The following is a 21093-nucleotide window of genomic DNA, read 5'->3' as shown; positions in this document are numbered from 1 at the left end:
GATAAATGGTTATGCAAGATGTTAACATTGGGGGAGCCTAGATGTATGTTACATGTGGACTCTCTTGTATCTTTGCAACTCTTCTCTAAATCTAAAATTATTAAAATAAGAAGTTTAAAAATATATCTGAGGTGCCGTCCAGGTGGCATAGCTGTTAAGTGCACGCACTCCGCTTCGCCGGCCCAGGGTTTGCAGGTTCGGATCCCCGGTGCGCACCCCCGGCGCACTGATGCACCGTTTGTCAAGCCATGCTGTGGCGGCATCCCATACAAAATAGAGGAAGATGGGCACGGATGTTAGCCCAGGGTGAATCTTCTTCAGCAAAAAAGAGGAGGATTGGCATTGAATGTTAGCTCAGGGCTGATCTTCCTCACACACACACACACACACACACACACAAATATATATATATATATATATATATATATATATATATATATATATATATATATATATCTGAGTATTAAAACAATGAAACTTTTTAAAAATAAGACTTCTTCCCTGTAGGGGAGTGCATAAATTAAAATCCATGGCATAAAACCTAAAACTGCTCTAAAAAATAAAGTCTATCAAAAAAATTCCGTGACATACTTATTTCCTGCCCTCCATCAATCTTGCCAATGGACTAATGGAAAGAAGTAAGAAGACCAGGCAAGTAGGGAGGGTTCATTCACAGGCATAATTCTAGGTGCAACTATTCAGGAATTATCCTGTAAGACTTTTTGGAAGAAGGCACAAGGTAACTTCTTTTACAGAGTTATTAGAATTAATAAGGTTACGGTATAATTAAATGGAGTAATTAATTAAATGGATAATACTTTCCACCAGCATTCTCTTAGTGAGCAGTTCTTCCCAACTTCCTCCTCTGCTCATGAAAACCAAGAGCTGAAACAATCTCCAACAAGGTAACTGCTCCTTTTTGCATATCCTTCTTTACAAAAGACAGGTCAAATGCCCCCAAGAAACTCAAGGCCCTATTAGAACTTACTCTCAGGAACAGCAACACTCTTGCCATTTAACTTGTGCTGAATTTGGTTCCTAGAAGATGAGCGCAAAGCTAAAACTTCTGGCAAAGTTATTGAGTACACGAGTCAATGTACCTGAGAGGGCAGCACAAACCTAAAAACCGTCAAAACAGTTTTACATGTGGTAAAATGGGGAATTTTCCTTTTCCTACTTGCTTTTTCTCTTCCAAATTTTCTATAATGTATGTGTATTAAACCTATCATTTTAAAAACTTAAAATATATTTATAATGCACATTGTTCTGGATTTGAAAATGGATTACAGTGTATCCCAATGGGAGACTTTGAGCTGAACTATCAGGTTAATAACATACTTATTGGGGATATTGTTTCCCATGATATGACTCTTGCAAGAGCAATAGAAGCACATTTTATTGATAACTCAAGAGTTAATTCATGTGACTAAAAGTCATATAATCTCTCTACAGTTTTTGTTCAGGGGTTTTTGTTTTTGTTTTTTTAGGATAGAATTCAGTGATTTCATTTACTTTAAAACCTTTGACCAATCCACTAAACCTGAAAAAGATCTCAGGAGTAGATTTCTTGCCAACTGAGTTGTAAAAAATCCTTCCATCAACGGTTGGCTTCAATTGTTGCTCAATTACTCTAAGTAAGTCTTCAAGCTACTTTTTCAGGACTGAATCAAAATGTAATGCAGCTAATATTCAAAAAAGGAAATATGCAGAGTTAAAAGTCTTCTGAGCTACCTTCCAGACTCAGTTACCTTTTTTCTTAAGAATTTTTTAGGCTTGGGCCCTCCAATCTAATTTTTTCTCATGAGCAACAAGGACTTTTTAACGTAATGAATAGTTCAACTACTAATAGCTGTTATGTTCTCTCCAAGTATACAATTAAGAAGAACATAGGCCTTGATTCTGTGTTTATTGATATAAAGGAACTCTTGCCAGAAGGGTGAACATAACCAAGAGAGTTTAATTAGGGTATCATAGATTCTTGGATTGTACAGTATAATCTGATTATGAATAGCAGATGATTAATGTACCAGAATAATACTATCAGAAGCAGAGCACACAAAAATGGTCTTTTGATTCATGAAATTTCTACTAAAAATGGTATATTTCACAACAACTACCTAGCTCTTTTTTGTTTTTGTTTTTTTTGTGAGGAAGATCAGCCCTGAGCTAACATCCATGCCAATCCTCCTCTTTTTTGCTGAGGAAGACCGGCCCTGAGCTAACATCTATTGCCAATCCTCCACCTTTTCTTTTTCCCCTTTTTCTCCCCAAAGCCCCAGTAGATAGTTGTATGTCATAGTTGCACATCCTTCTAGTTGCTGTATGTGGGATGCTGCCTCAGCATGGCCGGACAAGCAGTGCATGGGTGCACGCCCGGGATCCAAATCCAGGCTGCTAGTAGCAGAGCTCATGCACTTAACTGCTAAGGCACAGGGCCGGCCCCACTAGCTCCATTATTTTTTAACTGAAAAAATAATATAGGGACTTTGGGTCAAGACAGTGCAGTAAAGGGATCAAAGGATTTCCCTTTGATCATATCGAAATGACAAATGCAACATAAAAATGGAAAACCCACAGGACATATTAGGGCTTTAAATAGTACAGGCATCTCCATTATTTCGATAAAAAATACAAAGCAGTGGGCAGGAACTGAAGCCATAGGCTTACTGGGCTCTGGTTTTGGAAGGAATTAGGAACAGTTTCCTGAGGGTCAGAGCCAGGTCACGCTTTGGAAATCATGTTTTCAGATTCTGACTATGATTTCTGATTGTTTTCTCAGAGCTTTCTGTTTTTATTTTATGATGATCATATCTTCTTGAATCTCTGAGTGTAATAAAGGTTGTGTGTGTGTTAATGTTTAATTTTTTTGGACTTATCTTTTTTTTTTTTTATTGATGTTTTAATGGTTTCTAACATTGTGAAATTTTGGGTTGTACATTTTTGTTTGTCCATCACCACATATATGACTCCCTCCACCCCTTGTGCCCACCCCCCACCCCCACTGCCCTGGTAACCACAGTCCAGTTTTCTCTGTTGGACTTATCTTTTGTTTCCTCACTTATCACTGTTTACCTCCACTGTGTTTTTCTGTTTATTTGTCTTGGATTTTCTCTTTTATGTTGCTTGTTTTCCTCATGCACCTGTTTGCCTTAGGTTGTCTGCTCAGCTCTAAGAATGTAGGACTGTGAGGCTGGTGTGGGTATCCTCTGATGTTACATTTAAGTAGATTTCAGTAGGTTGGTTTTCCTGTAATTCTCTCCGGAGTGGGAAATCGTATTGTGGGCATTTTGCTTGGGTGTCAACAGTTAGATTTCAATTTAGAGTGAGTGGGTAGGGACACAGGCAGGAACCTCCCAAATGCCAAAGAAGTGGAATTTACTGTGAATTGACATTCACACTAGATGCTTTAAAGTTCTCCCGTAAGGTTCTGTTCAACCTTCCAAGGAAACAGCCCACTCGTTTTGCAGGGGGGACAACTCTGGTTGCCTGGCTTCTGTAGACGGCATGGGGGGAGGGGCACTTAGTTCAGTCTCCCTTGCACTGAATTCTCCAAGACCTGAGTCTCTGGGGAGTGTCCAAAGAGAGTCTGGCTTTCTGTTCCTATCTTATCAAATGGATGATCAGAAAGTAATAAATTATGACAATAATTATCTTCATTTCCCACCCAAATGATGAAAACTCCACTGATTTAAGACAGAATGTTATGTACTCAATTTTGATAGAAGAACCATTTAAGAAATATTTATCACTTAAAGGACATTTTGGGATCTTTTGCCAAACTATATTTTCCCCTATGTCATTCCAAATCCTTTATATAAAGTCCGTCATTAGAGCTCAGCTAGTGAACTGGTACAGGCTCTAACGGCTCTCCCAGCCAGTGTAGCTACCTTACAAATAAGTGTCCTTGGTCAGAGGACCACGTGATGGAGTCATATTGGAAACTCAGTCTCACTGTCACTGTAGGAAATAACTCCGAGTACACTGTCCCCTGTTGATGGTTCGTTGCATCGTCTTTATTTACGAAACTACATCATCACCAGTGAATTGTTTAGATTTTCTGATTTGTTTTGGTGTTTTTGCCCAAAATAGAAAAACTTGCCCAGAACATAATCATCAATTTTAAAAATTGGTGCAGAAACACCTGCATATGATGAATTACATCCACGCGACCGAAGTGTGGGTGATGAAGAAATCACCTTCAGACAAAATCCCATGTTCGCTATGAGATTGGAAGAGAAAGCAAGCTGAGCTAAAGCTCTCACCTCTATATTAAGCAAGAGGAGTGCCATTGACAACACTTAGCACAATACAGAAAAAACAACTTTCTCTTTCCAGTAGCATTTCTTTTTCACACCTAATATTATCTATTAGCCACTGGTAGTGCCCTTTACCACAACTGAAGGTTACATCAAAGCACATATGAGGCAAGGGAAAGACAAAAGCTGGATGAGTCCTCCTAACATGCAGCCCCTTTGAAAAGGTCTGTGGACAATCTTCCATTTGCTATAGTTTGGATACAGGATAGGCAGGGCGTTGGAAACCCAAGTTTAGGATATCTCAGTATCAACCCCACTATACCATTGTTAAGGTAGATCTTCCAGGGAGCTAGTTTCACAGGAAATAGAGGAATCCATCCCTCTCCAGTGATTGGGGAAGTGGTAAAGATATTTTCGGAGCATCACATTTCAGGAGGTTTAGCAGGGTACAGTATTTGGAAAGAATTTGGAATTTCAGTCTCTACCACTTGCCAGCTGGGTGATCTTGAGCAAACTACTTAAACTCACTAAGTTTCAACTCTCTCATCTGTAAAGTGGGAATGATAATTTCATCCTTAAAAAATTATATTGCAAAGATCATGAGGTTTTATATATATAATATGTAGCACAGAGGTGGACTAACTAATAGTGTAAGCAAGTGTTTAGGGCATAAGCAAAATGGGGGCATCCAAAGTGAGAAAAATAAGTAGGTAAAAGTATTTGGTTTTTCAAAAGAAGATTATTAAATTAGTCATCTTGATAAAAAAATAAGTTTATTTATATGCTTTTACACTTTTAAAAAATGCTTTCTGACACTTTGTTGTCATCCTGTTTTGAATTACATACAGGAATGGTGCCACAAACTTCTCAGTGCTCAGTTACTTGAAGGATAATCATCTACCTCTGGTTTCCACCTCGGACCCCACCCAAACACATACACTCAGCCATTTTACTAAATTGGGCATGCTCGAATATTTTAATATATTTGTACTGATATACTTAGGAGCTAGCTTTTGATTTACAGTGAATTTTCCTCTTAAAATAATTGAAGGCTATGCCTGTCATTGTTTGTCTGTATGTTTGTTGATTTTTCCCTTGTGCCCTCTCTGCTTACTATACTATTACATTACTATTACTATACTATACTATTACTGTTGACTTTTCACCTGAGTCCTTTCTGATTACTATACTATTTTTCTATATTGTTCAGTGTATCATCTAGCTCACAGACTCTGGTGACTAATGGGCTTTTCTAGTCTATTGTGTGGGGAAAAAAAACTACTCAAAAAAAGTAGAAAATTAATCACAAATGCATAGGTGGTAAATTTAAAAAATATAATGGGACTCACAGGTACTCCCCGATTTGATATTCTTTCTACAGAGTCAAATTGATGTACAGCAAAGCACACGAGGTAAGTGCTCATGGGGACAGACTTCTGGAAAGTTGTTCGAGTCCATTCATCATCCACTGACTCTTCTGTCTATGGAAAACAAAAGACAATCTTTTATTTTTCAAAAGATCAATCATGTACAAGACAAACAAATGGTTGCTCCAAACTGGGCTTTCTAATCAGAAGTCCTTTGTCAAAGCTTAAAATTTCTTTTTACCCCTAAATAGTGATGTTGAAAAGACTAATGGAAAATTCATTTTATTTTTCGTACTGTGAAAGTGATTGAACTATACACTATATGAGGTTTCTCAGGGAGAAATACAATTCTGACTTAACAGGACAAGAGTTTACTTATCTTTCTACATTAAACACACAATCCCTACCATAACATTTGAGGGGATACTGTGACCCCTTAATGAAGAGTAGGCTGGTGCTCAATGCCTTGCACACAGGAAGAACTAAGTAGGTATTTGCTGATTTGACTATGTGCAGGAGGGCAATAGCTCTACCAGGCACAGCAGGATGTTGGCTTCGCGTCTATCTCTGGTTGTCTACATCGAAGACCCAAGATTTGGTCACTAAAGTCCCTGTCTTGGTGACCGTGGAGGGAAAGAAAGATTTCATTACTTGCTGCAACTATCGGCCCCATGGATCTGGTTTTCTGTCTATGCCAGTGTTGTCCTCCTCACTGCCAATCACCAGTCCTAACACCTCATCCATGAACACTTGCCCAGCTCCTGCCACCCGTTGTTTAGACACTTCCACATGCCCTGCAGCCACACAGTAAGTCACACTACAGTGGGACACTTCAAAACGGATTAGGTGGGAGACTGGACTAGAAATGATGCATCGTTGACAAGGCAAGCAGGTGTGTGCATGTGCTTGTATGGGAGTGTTGGAGCCTCTTAAAAACCTAGTAGTATTAGTTTTGATCTCCTAATGACCCAGGATATTCTCCTTTTTCCAAGACTATTACCTGGATCTAGTAGAGGGTGAAGAAGTACACTCTGCAAAATGACAAGGTCAGATGAGGAGGTCTTACACAGAAGATAGTAAAGTTTGCATTCTTTCCCCTCCCACTCTCACTTTCCCCCTCCATGCGAAGACAGTCTGACAGCATTTTACCCTGACCCAGTCCTCTGGATGGCTGTGTCACACTGTAAGTTTATCCTCTCCTCTTTCTTCTCCAATCAAAACTCGGTTGCTCTGGTGCCTGACACCAGAAGAAAACAAGTGGATAAACTAATTCACACTGAGGCGTGGATGGCTGGTGACAGTTTACTTTTTAAGTCTCTTATGCTTTTCTTTGTTTTATTTTGTTCTTGTTTTTTCAAGGAATATTTATAATCAAAAGGCATGATTTCTATGATGATATTTCAGATAGTGAATCAGAAAGATGGGAGATATAATTTTGGCAGGGTGTCCTCCTGGTACTAGGTAGGTGACAATTATATCTAAGGATGAGCCTGACTCTTTCACATGTCAAATGTATAAAGTACAATAAACTTCAACTTTAAGGTACCCATTATGGGGATGAGGAGCAGTAATGCAGGGACGAGTCTTATGTTGATAATTACACAGACAGAACTTATTCTAGGCTATTTTTTTTAACATTTAATGAGTACTTCTTGTTCACCAGAAAATCTATGGACATGATGTTCCTGGAGTTGGCTTCCACACTCCACTAGTGAAGTGATGATTTTTTGCAGTAGTGTTATCTTAAAAACTGGGTTTATATTCCACTGAAAACTAAGAACAGTGACTAGGCCCTCGAATATTTTTAACTCTGTAACTCCATTAGTTTGCCATTAATTTGTCCTGACGAGGGCATTCTTTTTTTGTGTGTGTGAGGAAGATCAGCCCTGAGCTAACATCTGTTGCCAATCCTCCTCTTTTTTTTTTGGCTGAGGAAGACTGGCCCTGGGCTAACGTCTGTGCCCATCTTCCTCCACTTCATATGGGACGCCACCACATCATGGTTTGACAAGTGGTGTGTCGGTGCACACCCGGGATCGGAACCCCAGGCCGCTGCAGCTGAGCACACGCACTTAACTGATACACCAACGGGCTGGCCCCAGACGAGGGCATTCTTTCAGTCAAGCAGAGCCCAGCTGTCTACTGTAGTCCTTCTTGCTTAGAAAACCCAATGGGGCTTTTGGACTGGACTATCATGTGTTGAGTTAAAGACTTCTCAGACTCAAAGAAAAGAGATTGTCAAAATGTATTTTCAAGCCTCTAAATAAGCTATTAGAGCACATTTAATTTTAGAATTCAGTGGGTTCTCTCACAGCAAATCAGGTAATTTACCTGATATTGTAACAGACTATCTGCATAAACCAAAACATTTAAAAATACTCACCTCCACTGGCATGTTTGAAAGTGCGTTATATTCGTTGGGGTGGACGATAGATATTGTATAAGTTGCCTTTTTGTTGGGCTCATCAAAACAAGGAAAGGACTTCCTGGCATCTGTGGGTTCATGATCAGTGGCTGCCATGCTCCTTGGAAACAAACACACAAACAAACAGCATACACGTGGCCTCTTCTGACAGCCCTGTGCTTTTCCTCGCATAGTAAACATCAGCCAAGTAACTACAACTATTGAATTTCTTCAATGGGTCTCCATCCACAAAACTATCGAATTGTTGTCAAAGTCTTTCTTAGAATTTTTAGGTTAATAAATAAATGAAAATCCGGAGACTGCTTCAAATATTCAGATATTTTGGTGCCATAACTAAAAATGTGTGAACTATAGAAGAGCAAAAATAAATCCAGCAATGAGCTATCATTCTCAAAGCCACGGAGCAACAAGTGGATAAACACGAAGCCAAACTCAAGGGCTTGTTTCTAGCTGTCTTTGCGAGAGTGAGCAGCTGTGTTCTGTCCCAGAGTAAAGGAGTACATTCCAGAGTCCCCAGCTCCTGTCCCCAATGGCACATTCTTTCCTATTATGTTACACCAGGGACAAAACCCCCAGTTGCATTTCCACGCAAAGGCAGTGCTCTGAGTCATCTCCTGAGTGAAGCAAGCTTTGGCCAGGTGTAAAGCACTTCTGAAAAGAGACAGTAGCATTCTTTTATAGCTTAACTAGGTGTGTGCTTGCGTAAGCTAAAGTGTTCATGTTTCATGTTTCCATCATTTCGAAGTGGAAATATTTTTTCTGAGGAATTGTTCAAAAAACCAATGAATATATACTTTTTATCTGTAGTCACATGACAGTAAGGTAGTATTATTGTACATTTGCTCATTAGAAGAGTAAGCAAAGCAAAAAGGAAAAAGGAAAGAAAGAGTAAAGAAACGCTGATGGATATCAATTAATAATTTGTGTGAGGAGAGTACTTTGTCCTTCAGGGTTCCCGGCGACTAAGGAAGGTAGACCATAAGGAATACCAGGCTAAGTTATTAGATCGCTCATTCATCCCACAAATATTTATTGAGCCCTTTCCTTCCACACATACACACACAGAAACAAACACACACACACACATGCATTTGCCAGGCAATATTGTAGGTGCCGAAGGAATAACAACGAGGAAGTGATAAATAAATAAGGAGGGTGATGAGAGCTCCACAGAGAAGAAGACACGGAAGTGACAGAGAGTGACTCAGGAAAGCGGTGAGCAACATTAGGGAGAGTGGTCACGCATAATCCCTGGAGTAGGGGGTGCTTTCCTGAGCTCTGACTGGTGAGAAAAAGCCAGACAGGTGAAGAGTAAGGAGAGGGCGTTCTAGCAGAGGCAACAGCCAGTGCACAATCTCTAAGGTGGAAAAGAACTTAATGTGGTCGAGGGTCTGAAGCATGGCTGAAGGACAGTGAAGCAGAGAGACTGGGGCAAAAGAGGAGTGTGGCGAGGTCAGCAGAGGTCATGGTGAGAGTCTGCATTTCATTTTGGTTCAAGGATGTATTACACACATTAATTTATCTAAAAAATAATATGCCATGGGTCAACATCCAGCAATAAGAAATTAAAATATTCTAAAATTTCTTTAAAAATCCCTCTAGAGGGCCGGCCTGGGGGCATAGTGATTAAGTCCGTGCACTCTGCTTCGGCGGCCCAGAGTTCGCAGGTTCGGATCCCGGGTGCACACCTCCGCACTGCTTATCAAACCATGCTGTGGCAGGTGTCCCACATATAGAGTGGAGGAGGATGGGCACGGATGTTAGCCCAGGGCCAATCTTCCTCAGCAAAAAGAGGATATAAAAATTACTTGTTAAAAACTCAGCTAAGAGAGCTAATCTATGTAAAAAAAAAACCAGAAAAGTAGCTGTCTTTGGGAGAGTGTTCACTGAAGGAGGGAACTTTCTGGGATGATTGGAAAAATCTGTATCTTGACAGAGGTTTGGGTAACAAAGATGTGTGCATTTGTCAAAAGTCACTGAATTGTGCCCATTCAATTTACGCATATAATGTATATAAATTTTACCAAAAAATAACTCTAAATAAATATTGAGCTCTAGTAAGCAGGTTTGTATTGTTGCAGTGCTATGGGTTAACAATTCAGAAACGACCTTCTCTGTATTCTAGGCTTGAGCAAATAAGAAAACATATGGGGATAATGGAAGGCAGGTTTTCACTGTTGGGGAAGAGAGTTATAAATTTGTAACTGGGGGTAAGACTAGAATATACCCTTGGTATTGAATTGTAATTGCAGGTTCAGTGTAAATTCAATGATTTTCCATATAGATGTAGATAAATGGATATAAAAATACATGCAGAGACATATATTTCCCAGTTCCATCTGCCGAGCGGTTCTATAAGCAACGACAATCTTGTAGCAATGAACACAACTGGTTTCCAGATGAGGATTCCTGAATACACTCTCCACTAAGAAGAACCTGGTCTCTTAAGAGAAATGGCTTATTCCAGGGCTGGGTCAGGAAAAGTCCAAGATGATCCTGGAGCATCTTGCTGTGCCAAAAAGGAAGGAAATTCTCAAAGAATCATGAGAACAAGTCAAAAGGACCAGAAACCCACGTGAAAGGACTACCACTGGCTATACCTGAGGGAACTGAGACATTAAAATACATAGTGGGACTGTAATCCATGGAATAAAATAAGAATCCAGGAATCTTGACTCTGATAAAATAATATGAATAAGTAGACAAGTGGGGGAAAGTTCTTTTTTCCAATTGATTGCCTACTAACAATTTTAGGAGGAATGATGGATTTAGAAAATCATCAGTGGATACCAAAACTAGTGGGGAAAAGGCTGATGAGGAAAGGGATATTTGCATAGAGAAAATTGTGACTTTAACAATGGAGAAACCTGTTGGATACCACCTTAGGCAAATGATCAAAGATAGCGTCACTAAGGGCTGGCTCTGTGGCCTAGTGGTTAAGTTCAGCATGCTCTGTTTCAGCGGCCCGAGTTCAGTTCCAGGCGTGGACCTACACCACTCGTCGGTGGCCATGCTGTGGCAGTGACCCACATACAAAATAGAGGAAAACTGGCACAGATGTCAGCTCAGGGCGAATCTTCCTCAAGCAAAAAGAGGAAGATTGGCGACAGATGTTAGCTCAGGGTGAATCTTCCTCAGCAAAAAAAAAAAAAGATAGCATCACTAATAATAGTACAAACCAACATGTTGTGTCTCCTGGTGTGATTTCCTGAGAGGGACACAGCATCACTGCTGTGAAATTCCTGACAAAAATGTTTAACTTGCATTTTTAAATCACGAGGAAAGTCAAACTAAAATTGAGGGACATTCTCAAAATAACTGTACTCTTCAAAAAATACCAAGGTTGTGAAAGGCAAAGAAAGGCTAAGGGGCTGTTCCAGTTTAAATGCAGCTAAAAGGTGTGACACTCAATGCAATGCATGAATCCTGACTGGATAGTGGACTGGGAAAAAATAGCCAAAAGGACGTTTTTGGGCTAATCGATGAAATTTGATTATGGACTGTGGATTAGATAATTGTATTATATCAATGTTAAATTTCCTGATCTTCAATAACTGTACTGTGGTTATGTTAGAGAATGTCCCTAATATATTAAGAAATATATACTGAGTGTTAAGAGGTAAAGGGAAGCAACGTTTCAATGTACTCTAAAGGGAGAGACAAGAGACAGAGAGACAGAGACATGGGGGGGAAACAGGACAAAATGTAAACAATTGGTGAATCTCCGTAAGGTGTTTCTAGGAGTTCCTTGTACTATTTGTACTATTCCTTGTAACTTTTCTGTAAGTTTGAAATTATTCCAAAGTAAGAAGTTATTCAAAAATGCCTCAGCCAGGAATTTACTCTTCAATTGAGTAATTACTGATTAGTTTTTGGAATGATAACAGTTTAGATAGTCAATTGGAGTTTCTAACACCGTGCAGATCATAGTGAATTGCAAATGCATCAGAATACAGAGAAGCCTGTACACTTTCCCAGGGTACTAAGGTTTCATATTAAGCTCCACCAAGCTCCAACTTATGTTTAGTCAGCTGCCTTTTTCTTCTGCATTCTTCTGGCTTCTGATTTCTTCCAGAGGCAGAGGAAAAGGAGAAACCACTCCCTACAAGAATGTACCAGCTTAGTCACACCTCCAGAACAAGCCAGCTAACTAATCTGGGAGGATGAGTTTGTGTGTGTGTGTGTGTGCACGCACGTGTGCCTTTGTGTGTGGGAGGTGAGGGTGAGGGGGGACTGGAATTACACCATCCTAAGCAATAGCCATTGGGTACGTTTTCAAGTCCTCCGTCTCTGTCTCTGCTCTACGCTGGAGTACCTACTCCCAAGCACCTGGGAGACAATAATTTCCGATCCTTTCCTCGCTTTCTCTCTTTAAAAGAGGTTGTGCTTGACTGTAGGCAAAAACTGCCTTCCTAAATTTGAGTATCTCTGAGCTTGCCTTCGGAAATGGAACAGTACGGTGTTGGAGATGTCTCTGTGCGGTCCGCCCCAGTGTCCTCTCAGCAGATGTCAATCAACGGCAAGTCCACCTCAATCACAGTGATGGAACTTGCATGGGTGTAGGTAAAGTGACATTCATCAACCAGAAAGGCTAAAAATGTGCAGTTTCTTTTTCCAAATGCAGAGCCAACATGATTTTATGAGGAAAACCCTCTTCTAAGAGTAAAAATTCTGAGATTCTAATCCTACTTCAATCCCTTAAGTGGGATCTTTAGTAAGTCACAAAACCCACTGACTCATAAAACCTGGTCACCAAAGCACACCAAAGCACAGGCCTCTTCACAGCGTTGTGGGGGAGTGAGAAGGGGGCAATCTCATGTAGTAACATACTTGAAATTCCCTTGAAATTTACATAATGGGATTAAGGTATACCTCATTCCATTTTTTTTTTTAACTCTAGAAGGCTAACTATGCTTTCTGATAGAGCACTTTCCACAATCTAAAGACTTCAAAATTCATTCATTAGGTAGGAATATCTGTACTGGAACAAAATTACTTTGTGTATAAATACTATGGGCAATATAACCAATTTTTAAAACGGTAACATTATTTTTCTCATGAACTCCTGAATAATTCAAAAGCCTCTATTTATACATGCTAAATTCCATCTGAACATACTAAAGTTTTCTAAATATATGCAAATTTGAAAGCAAGGTATATAAGATACAATACAAAACCACTTTAGATCACAGCTTCTTTGGGGAGGTTTTATTCAGTCATGAAAACTTCTTTTTAAAATCAAACGAGTTGTGTTGCAAATTAACGGAAAAAGCCCAGCTAATAGTACAACATGTTCAGGAGTGACTCCTGGGTACGTCCTGAGTAATTATAACGCCAGGCAAATGTGCTAAGGTAGACCGCTTCTCCACAGGGGCCTGTCTATGCCATGTTAATGAGTCACTTACCAGACCCAGCACACTAAAAATATAATTCTACGTAGCTCATTAATTTGCAAAAGGGGAGAAATCCCTCTGACTTCTCTGAGTGCATCAGATCAAGATGACTTGAGCGAAAGCTGAAGAGATGAGGGATGACGCAAGTCACAGCCCAGTTCACTGGGAATCAATTTAAAAAACAAAACAAAACAACTTGGTTATCTCATAAATCATCTGGCACACTGTTTCCATTGAAGACTCTCAGGCTCTGTTCAGCTATTTAATAACTCGAGCCAGCAAAATAAACAGCAAGGCCTGGGTGAAGACCTTCAGCCAATCGCTTCTGAAGCAGGTGAGGCTGCCACAATGGTTAAGTGTCCGCGCAGACTGAGGGTTCTAGAATTAAGTATGGGAACGATCAGTGCAAGACAACCCATCTAGATTATTCAGACTCCAACATACTTTTATGGTGGTTTGAATGAACCAGTTAATTATTTAACTTTATTTTACAATTGCTTTTTTTCTGTGTAGAGGACATTCAAGGTCAAGAAAATTTCTTTTTGTTTCCTTGCTTCCAAAATAAAAGAAATTACTAAGCCTCCTGCAGCAAATAAACAAGACCAAAAAAAAAACCTATTCTTTATTGATAATGTGTATGCTGATAGCTCAACACATCAATCTAAGAATATAGTGAATAATCTGACAAAAAGTAGAATTTCAAGATCCAAACTACAATGAAGTTTACATATCCATGCATGTGAGAATATGATACCACACAGTTAACTAAGACCATCTCACTGGTTTCTTTTCTGCCATGTTTCACTTAACTCCTAGATCTTGATCAGAAGCTGTAAGCTTGTGCTTCAGACTTATTATCCAAATGCCTACAGGAGATCTCTTCCTTGATACCTGACAGGCGTTCAACACATCTGACACCGAACTCGTGACCTTCCCTTCTAACGCCGGTTCTTATCTTCTATTCCCAACATCAGTCAAAGGTGTGGACTACCACATCGGAGAGCTGGGGCATCCTAGACCCACGACTTGGACTTAACCCTTCCCCACAGTCAATCAATTAGCAAATCCTGACTACTTTACCTCCAAACTATGTTCTCCATTGCGGCCTCTTCTGTGTCTCCTGAAATCACTGTCCTACATGATCCTCATCTTCTCTTTCCTGGATCATTGCAATATCTCCCTTATACCCACGTATGGACTCAGCTCTTTCCTTCACCATCCACATCTAGTTGGCTGTTAATTCTTTCTTCATAATGGCTGTCACTAGCTCTCCTTCCTTCTCTTTGCTATGAGTTTCTCAGAGTCATCTCTAGCTAGCCTCTCATACAACCCTCTCCTACAAATTATTTCTTCTCCCCACTCTGCTCTTCTGACTTAGTACCTTTCTTTTTTTGCCAGCTTTTACTTTCTCACTTCCCTCTGCCTATTGAAATCCACCATTATATCTAAATTCAGCTTCAATCCTAGCAATGCAATGAACACCCAGAAAACCCAAACTAGAAACCATCTGTCTCTCTTTTAAATTCTTGTTGCAATTCCTGTCCATTCCAATGACTCTCAGTCCTTACAGTATGAAGACTGCGTTCCTAAATCAAAACAAGATTTTACCAACTCCCCTTCCCTTCGATGAGATAGGGAGAAAAGGAGCTAAGGGACATTTTCCATCCTGACTGAGTGGGAAGGTGGAGACATCATTGGTGGAAGTTGGACTTCTTCATGGGAAAAGGGCTGTGGCATTGTCGCATGTCCCAGCATGTGCCACAGGACATTAGTAGTGTGAGAGCCTAGAGGAAAATGTTTCTATACCGTCATTCAGTAATATCTGAGTGCTCACTGTGTGCTAGACAGTGAACAAGAGAGACATAGCCCTACTCTCTGGGACCCACAGAAGATGCCAGTCATATATGGTTGGACAACTGCATGCTACGGCAGTCTCTTGGAGATCCATAATGGACATTATCATATAAGTCTCTGAAAAGTCCCACATTAAAAAAAAAAAAACATCATTTTGTATTCAGTATTATTGCCCAAACTAATTTGGCCACAGGATATCTCCCCTTGCTTATTTCCTGGCAATATCTACTAATGTCCCGTGCAACCAGAACTTTGTGGAACGTACCATGGATATGCTGTGTAAGAGCAATTCAAATGGTGGGCCGGAAATGCTGAACATTGGAGAGAAGAAAATATTACATACTTTGGAGGTTTGAGTAGAGGGAACTCTGTTTGGTCAAAGAACAACCGGAAATCCCACCTGATATGCTGAGTGGGGGGTAGTTGGTGGCGTGGGCAGGGAACTTTCCAAAGGCTCCACTTCTTTTCAGTGGTTTTCCTCAGACCCGAAGGAACAGACCAGAGAGTAGGAGAAGAGACTTTTAACTTTCTCAAACTTCCTCCTCCTAAGCTTTGCTACAACTCTGAGCCCAGCAAGACGATGTGGATGTTATTGCTGGGGAACACTAAACTGCCTCCACCTTCTTCTCCAACTCTCCTTTTGCCTCTGAATTTTGAGGGAAAGAAACTTGGACAGTTGTCTCCTCTCTGTGAAGTTCAAGTCCTGGTTGTCTTTGCAGAAATCAGTAATTTTGGTTACTACTGAGTATACTCGTGTTTCGTTTGCACTGTGGTTACAACAATAATATCCCAAACCTCTAATGCTCAATCCTGGAGTTAAAGCTTCCATGAAGGCAGATAATAGAATTTTGGCTACATACTTAAAATGCATTACTGTGATGGTATGTTAAATTGTATGAGCACCAACTATTAGGAAGCTCACGCTACAATATGAAAGAATGGTGCTGTTCCCAGTGAACTTGCTCTTGCAACTCTTATACGGATGCTAGGGATGAGAACCCCTAGAGGCCTGCATTGTCCACATGTTACTCACAGGCTTGGGAAAAAATGCAATTTCCCCATATGCTTCAAATATTTCATAATAAGAAAAATCAAAAGTATTCCATTCAGCCTAAATGAGGTTATTGAGTATGTGCCAGAACTATTCCAAAACCCACTGTGCAGCGCAGAGTTGGCAGCCTCCTGTGTAATGTGAGAGCCTCAACTGCTACCAATGAAAACAGACCAAGTCGGGAACACCAGTCCTCCATGAGGACCTAGCTGAGCACCAGCCTCTCTCGCTGTCACTTACTATTTTCTGACCAACAGTTAAGACAGCTGAGTTTCAGAATGTCAGCTCTCAAGTATATATTTTATAGTAAAATTAACTGGTAGAGTAAAATAATCCAAAGTCAGAGTGAATGATATATATTTTAGTATATAGTGCTTTTTTAAACTTATAAAGCGATTTATAATGGAACGTTGTTGCATATTTTTTTGGCCTTCCTATAGTACATAGAATTTTTTTTTTTTAAGATTTTATTTATTTATTTGTTCCCCCAAAGCCCCAGCAGATAGTTGTATGTCATAGCTGCACATCCTTCTAGTTCCTGTATGTGGGACGCGGCCTCAGCATGGCCGGAGAAGCCGTGCGTCGGTGCACGCCCGGGATCCGAACCCGGGCCGCCAGCAGCGGAGCGCGTGCACTTAACCGCTAAGCCACTGGGCCGGCCCAGTATATAGAATTTTTATAAAATATTTTGATGGCTTTACTCAGATGAAATTTCTATTCTTTTCACAACCCAAGAAGCAGTTTTAAAGTCTTGGCAATAATTGTTTAAAAGCTTTGACTTGTTCTCACTTCACACTAATGAATTCTTAGAATCTCTTGAAGGTGGATACTCTTGAGAATATTATGCCTTTTCCTCTACCAAAGTGAAAACACTTTAAAAAATCATTTTATCGTTAGTGAGGCTCAGAGAAATAGGTACTTTCACTCGGTGGTGGAAACATAATTTGGGATATACTTTTTGAAAGTCAGTTTGGAGACACACACACATACATACCCATGTGCATGCACATGTTATATATATGTATGTGTGTATACATACACATGCATGCATGCATTCATACATATGTAGTTGTGGTCAATTTCCTGGGAATTTACCTATAGAAATATTAGAAAACGTTATATATAGTTTTTTATAAGGATGTTCATTACATTTTTATAAGTGTTTATGGGTAAAACAGTAGGAGCAACCTAAATGCCCATACTTAATGGAAAAGTTGAAGAAGTTACATCATATTCATACAGTGGATTATCACGTATAAATTAAATCATTTGTGAAAGAATAATAAATAATATGTTCAAGTGTTGATATATTTTAAAAGCATGTTACACAATACTGTGTACAGCATAATAATACCATGTTTATCTGCATCCAGAAGAAATGCTAGAAGAATATCTGCCTAAATATTAACAGTGACTATACTTGAGTGATGGATTTATGGATGGATTTTATTTTTTCTTATAATTTTCTCTAGTCTCCAAAAGTTTTATGCAGTGAATGTGTATTATTTATGAAATAAACAAAATAACCCAGAAATTCTATTTTTAGGAAGATATCCTAACCTAAGAAAATAAACAGATAACACATATAAAGATTTACTTACAACTATGTTCTTTTCTGACTTGTTTATAATAATAAAATACTTGAAGCAACTCGAAAGTCCAGCATTAGGGAATTGGTTTTAAAAAATAACAGTGCATTCCTGCAATGGAATGCTGCACAATCTTTAAAATCAAATTCTTGAAAATATTTAAGAATAAAGGGAAATGCTTATAATATATCAAGTTAACAAGGTATATAGACAGATACATAGACATAATATAATTACAATTTTGAAAAATATTAGAATATACATTAACATGTACGTTAACAGGGGTTACCATTGGATGGTGAAATTATTTGCAGGTTCTTTTGATTTTCCTTTTCTATAATTTTCTATGCTTTCAACATTTGTAACTCTTATAAAGAGGAAAATATATGTAAACAATAATGAAGATTGTTTTATTGCCAGTGATATTAATGTATAGCATCTATATGAGCATGATCTCTCCAAATATTTTTTCAGATTTTCCTTTCTACTCAAGTTATTATTGTACCCCACAGTAATATGGGATACTTAAATATTTCATTTTAGTCCCTGGGTCTCTGACAAACAATAGGAAGAATTTTGACCAAAAGGTTTGCTTTGCTCTGTAAGACTTAAAACAAAATAGGAAAGGGATATTCAGCGGGCTGGCCCCAGACTCACACTTCTGAACTGTGACGCTAAGCTTTCTCAATCGTTTACCTGTTCAGAATCTAAGCAGGCGAAGGTCAAAGCAGTTTCAAGTTCAGTGACACCTCAGGTGTAGCCTTCCTTCCTGATGTAAGGGCCACACCCACAGTGAAGTGTTTTTAGCTCACTGAGTTTATGCCTTTAACATAGGTCTAGTAATAGCCTCTGATTGTCAAGGCAAGTAACCATCTTTGCTAGACGCAGGAAATGCAAGTATATATATATAAATACTTGGAGGACTGTGGGGAGAAAAAATATTTTCTATGTTTTTAATTACTTAATACATCTTTTATGTTACAAAGACTTAGCATTACCATTGCATATTGCACAATGGGCAGTAAACTCAAAGATTGATCCATGTTCTGCCACTAATGTGTGGATTTAACGAGTATTTATTGAAAGCTTATGTGTAGAACACGGTTCTGGCCAAACAAGATAAAAAGACACAGTCCTACCTTCCTTCCTAGAGGAAGACACAAAGACAATTTTGTGGGTTTTGCATAATCCTTTAGTGTCTCTCTTCTCCAATAAAATAGACAAAATTATAAATGACATTTACTGACTTTCACTTAAATTTAGTGTAATATCACTTTTAAAGTTCAGTTTAAAATCATTGCCATATAGCCCAAGAATATCACCAGTGAAATTTATCAAACACATGTATTTTAAAAATCTAAGGTAGTTTATGTAAATATTAAGGATAGGACACAGTACATTATGATTTTTCCTGATGAAATAAAAGACTTAGACTGATTTTTGACTCCAGGCAGCTCATTCAATACTTTCAAGTTTTATGATAGGCTTTGAAAATAGAACAGGGCAAGAATTTTTGCTTCCCAGATGAACAGGCAGAATTGAAACCAAGTTTAGATAAAGATCAGACCAACAACATTAAAAGGTGGAAAGTGAAAAGGAAAAGAAAACAAATGGAAAGCAAACATGTGAGCTTAGGAGAAATAAAGAAAAAATCAATATTTACTTGACTTGTCCATTCTCCTCATATGTCGTTTTATAAAAGCCCACGAGCGAGGTGTTCAGCCAGCCGGCGAACTCCACAGTCAGGGCGTAGAGACTCTCGCCGCTGCCGGGTGCAAGCTCTTCTTCTGCCTCGATCACCACATACTCCTGCGTTTCGTACTGGAAGCAGCGCCTGACTTGCACCTGCTCCCCAGAGGGCCTCTGCAGCACCGGGAGCTGGGTGATCCTGGTCTCCCGCAGGTGCAGCCACAGGTACTGGGTGGGCGCGCTCACGTTGATGGAGATGGTCACGTTCCCCGTGTACGTGTCCTCCTCCATCAGGGGCTTCACCTCCAGGTCATAGTGCACCGGGATGAGGAAGTCCGGCAGCCTGAAGTTTGTCCATTCTCCACTTGCATCCTCACTGGCAGGGCAGACCTCCTGGTCCTGCGCAGGGCTCGCAGTGGAAGGAGCCGGAGTTGTGCTCTGCCCCGCGTCTTCGGTGGAGTGACACGACCTGGTCAAGCCCACGGAAAGTCCCACTATTAATCCTACCCCCACCACCGTTGCACAGATAATGGCCACATGCTTCCCTTTAATGCAGTATCTCTTAGAGTCTTCTCCCTCCACAAAGATCATTTTTGTTTCCAAAGTCAAATGTTACACATAAAAGGATGTTAAATTTAACTAACTAACGTCAGCAAACTTCCTTTTTAAATTGGGAGGAATTCCCCGGTTTGGCAGCCTGTTTTCGCTTTCGCCACACCTCTCGCAGCCTTCTTGCGTCTTTCCCTCTCCCTTCGCGTCCCCACTAGCCACTCGAGGACGAATGCGGAAACAGGGGGTGGGATGAGGACGCCAGAAGAGGAGCTGAGAGGGAGGAAGAGGACTGACCACAATATTGTCACAGCCCCCCTTATAAACAACGCATCCTCACCCCGCCCCTCCTGCGCTGCAGTGAGTTAAATATAAAACAGGGCTCAGCTTATCAGCCAAGGGGAGGATGATCCTTTGCCAAAGCTCTGTCAGCAACTTTCAGAGAGAGGTGTGCTGGCGAGAGAACAAGTCAACCTTTGCCACTGGGTCTGTAGCTTCTTCCTGTTGTGCTCACAATCGCTCTTTCCTAACCAAAGCTTGCCGAAGAAGCCGAGTGTTTTCTTTCCGTTCTTTTTCCTCATATTATGCAAACACTCCCATTCTGCCTTCTGCCGGTCATATTCTGGAGTTAGATGCTCAGAGTGATATATAAATTCATAAGCACCACTTAGGTAGTCAGTAAATATCTGTTGACTTGGTGAGTTAGTAGAGCGTAGCCAGGCTGAAGCATCACGTGATGCTGGATGAAGGCGAGAGAGGAACATGAAGTTATCTAAAGCAGTGCTGGAGCTGAAAAGCATAATAAGAACAGAGAGAGACAGAAGGGGAAAGGATTGAAAGGACAGAGCGGTAAGAAGATAAATTTATTAGGTTACAAAATTAAACTGGGTTGGATAAACTTGTCTCTGCAGTTTGCCTCC

At 39.9% G+C, this 21093-nt stretch overlaps 1 protein-coding gene across 2 annotated transcripts in view; it reads right to left on the bottom strand.

The window, feature by feature from the left end:
* Positions 1-20237, bottom strand: part of ENPEP (glutamyl aminopeptidase) — a 78923-nt gene extending 58686 nt beyond the window's left edge. For both annotated transcript variants that reach the window (XM_058549905.1, XM_058549907.1), the window contains exons 1-3: positions 19599-20237; positions 8007-8148; positions 5606-5737 (exon numbers count right to left, since the gene is read on the bottom strand). In XM_058549905.1, coding sequence (XP_058405888.1) covers positions 5606-5737; positions 8007-8148; positions 19599-20215 — 891 coding nt within the window. In that variant the 5' untranslated portion in view covers positions 20216-20237. The remainder of the gene's footprint in view (positions 1-5605; positions 5738-8006; positions 8149-19598) is intronic.
* Positions 20238-21093: the final 856 nt, after the last annotated feature.

This window comes from Diceros bicornis, chromosome 11 (genome assembly GCF_020826845.1).
Source record: "Diceros bicornis minor isolate mBicDic1 chromosome 11, mDicBic1.mat.cur, whole genome shotgun sequence".
NCBI lineage: Eukaryota > Metazoa > Chordata > Mammalia > Perissodactyla > Rhinocerotidae > Diceros > Diceros bicornis.
Note: the sequence above shows the minus strand (reverse complement) of the source record. Positions and strands in the feature narration are given on the sequence as shown.